We start from the raw sequence: 1909 nt of genomic DNA, 5'->3' as shown, positions 1-1909 counted from the left end.
ACGATTTCCCATCGAAATTCACGAACAGAGCTCGTGTCTGCCGAGCGCCGTGAGCGGGTGCATTGTGGTGGAAGAGAATGCGTTGATGCAGCTTTCCAGGACATTCATAATAAGTAGATATAATTGTTTTCTTGCTCTCGAGAAAGTCAACCAGTAAAATCCCCACTACATCCCAGAAGACAGTGGCCCTGACCTTTCCTCTTGAATGCTCAGATTTTGCTTTGACTGGTCCGCTTCCACCCCTGGGCAGCCACTGCTCTAATTGAATTTTGTACTCGGGATCATACTGGTAGAGCCATGTTTCATGCCCAGTCAAAATTCTCTGCAGAGAGTCCTTATCCCACTGGCTCAAAATTCCCATAGAAAGATCTACCCTTGTTTGCTGCTGATCTGGGCACAGCAGCATAGGGACCCATCGAGCGGAAAGCTTGTTTAGCCTCAGAATTTTGTGTGCATAACCCACAGGGATGTTGAGTGTGTTTGCTACTGATTCAGTGGTTATTCGTCTATCCTTTTCAATCATGTCGCAAACAGCATCAATGTTTTCATCACAAACTGACATTGATGGCTTGCCACTGCGGGGCTCATCTTCAATTTTGTTTCTCCCACTTCAGAACCGACTTATCTATGTGTAAGTTGTTGATTTCTTTAGGGCATGTTGCTTGAATGGTGCCTAATTTCCAACCGGCGGCGATGCGTTATTGACTGCATTTAAGAATATATGTTTATATATATACATATATAAGTGTGTGTGTGGTTATATATACATATACACATATGTATATATGTATATATAGATAATATACATACATATGTATATATACATATATATATATGTATATATATATGTAAAAATAATATATATTATATATATGTATGAGTCTATATATGTATGTATACATAATTATGTCTATATGTATATATGTGTATATATATTAACACATATACACACGAGTACATATATATTTTTATTTATACATACATGCATACATACATACACACAGATACATATATACATCCATACATACATACATACATACATACCTATATACATGCATACATATATACACATACATACATATATATCTACATACATACATATATATACACATACATACATATATATCTACATACATACATATACATACACATGCATACATACATGCATATATATACACACACACACACACTTACATTCATATGTATACATACATACATATATATATACTTACAGACATATATACATATATATGCATATATACATATATAAGTATATATATATATACATATACACACACACATGCATAAATATATATATACACACACATGCATACATATATATACACATACATATATACACATATATACACGTACGTATGTATACATATATGTGTGTATATATATCTATATATACATATACTTATGTATGTATACATACATATACATATATATACATATACATATACTTATACTTATACTTAAATACTTATACATATATACATATATGTTTATATATATTTATAAATATATGTATATATAACATTGCATGTTTGTGATCGGAATATTTTTATCGGTTGCAGATCGATAAAGATAAGTTAGGAATAAAAAAAAAAATCCTGACTAATCCTTTTGCTCTGATTATCTTTAGCAATTGCCAAGTTCACCTGTTGATTTTTACTTGCTTGCATCCCTGTTCATTTAGCATATTGATAATTTATTGAGAAGTATGTTACAGCGCGAATTTTTAAATTATACTTATTTATGGATTTCTTCTAATACTGTATCAGTAATTATCACCAAATTCTCATAACGACGAAGATGTTGCCTCGGCTGTCTATTTACCTTTGTCGTCTCCAGCGTAGCAAAGACCGGAAATTTCTTAAAACAATTATTGTTTTTCAAGTTAACT

General features: G+C 31.9%; 1 protein-coding gene across 1 annotated transcript in view; it reads right to left on the bottom strand.

Annotated features, from left to right (window-relative positions):
* Positions 1-406, bottom strand: part of LOC125037017 (neurogenic differentiation factor 1-like) — a 4334-nt gene extending 3928 nt beyond the window's left edge. Inside the window, exon 1 of the mRNA XM_047629978.1 lies at positions 276-406. Within this exon, the coding sequence (XP_047485934.1) occupies positions 276-406 (131 nt within the window). The remainder of the gene's footprint in view (positions 1-275) is intronic.
* Between the last annotated feature and the right edge of the window lie 1503 nt (positions 407-1909).

The sequence above is a fragment of the Penaeus chinensis genome, chromosome 22 (assembly GCF_019202785.1).
Source record: "Penaeus chinensis breed Huanghai No. 1 chromosome 22, ASM1920278v2, whole genome shotgun sequence".
NCBI lineage: Eukaryota > Metazoa > Arthropoda > Malacostraca > Decapoda > Penaeidae > Penaeus > Penaeus chinensis.
Note: the sequence above shows the minus strand (reverse complement) of the source record. Positions and strands in the feature narration are given on the sequence as shown.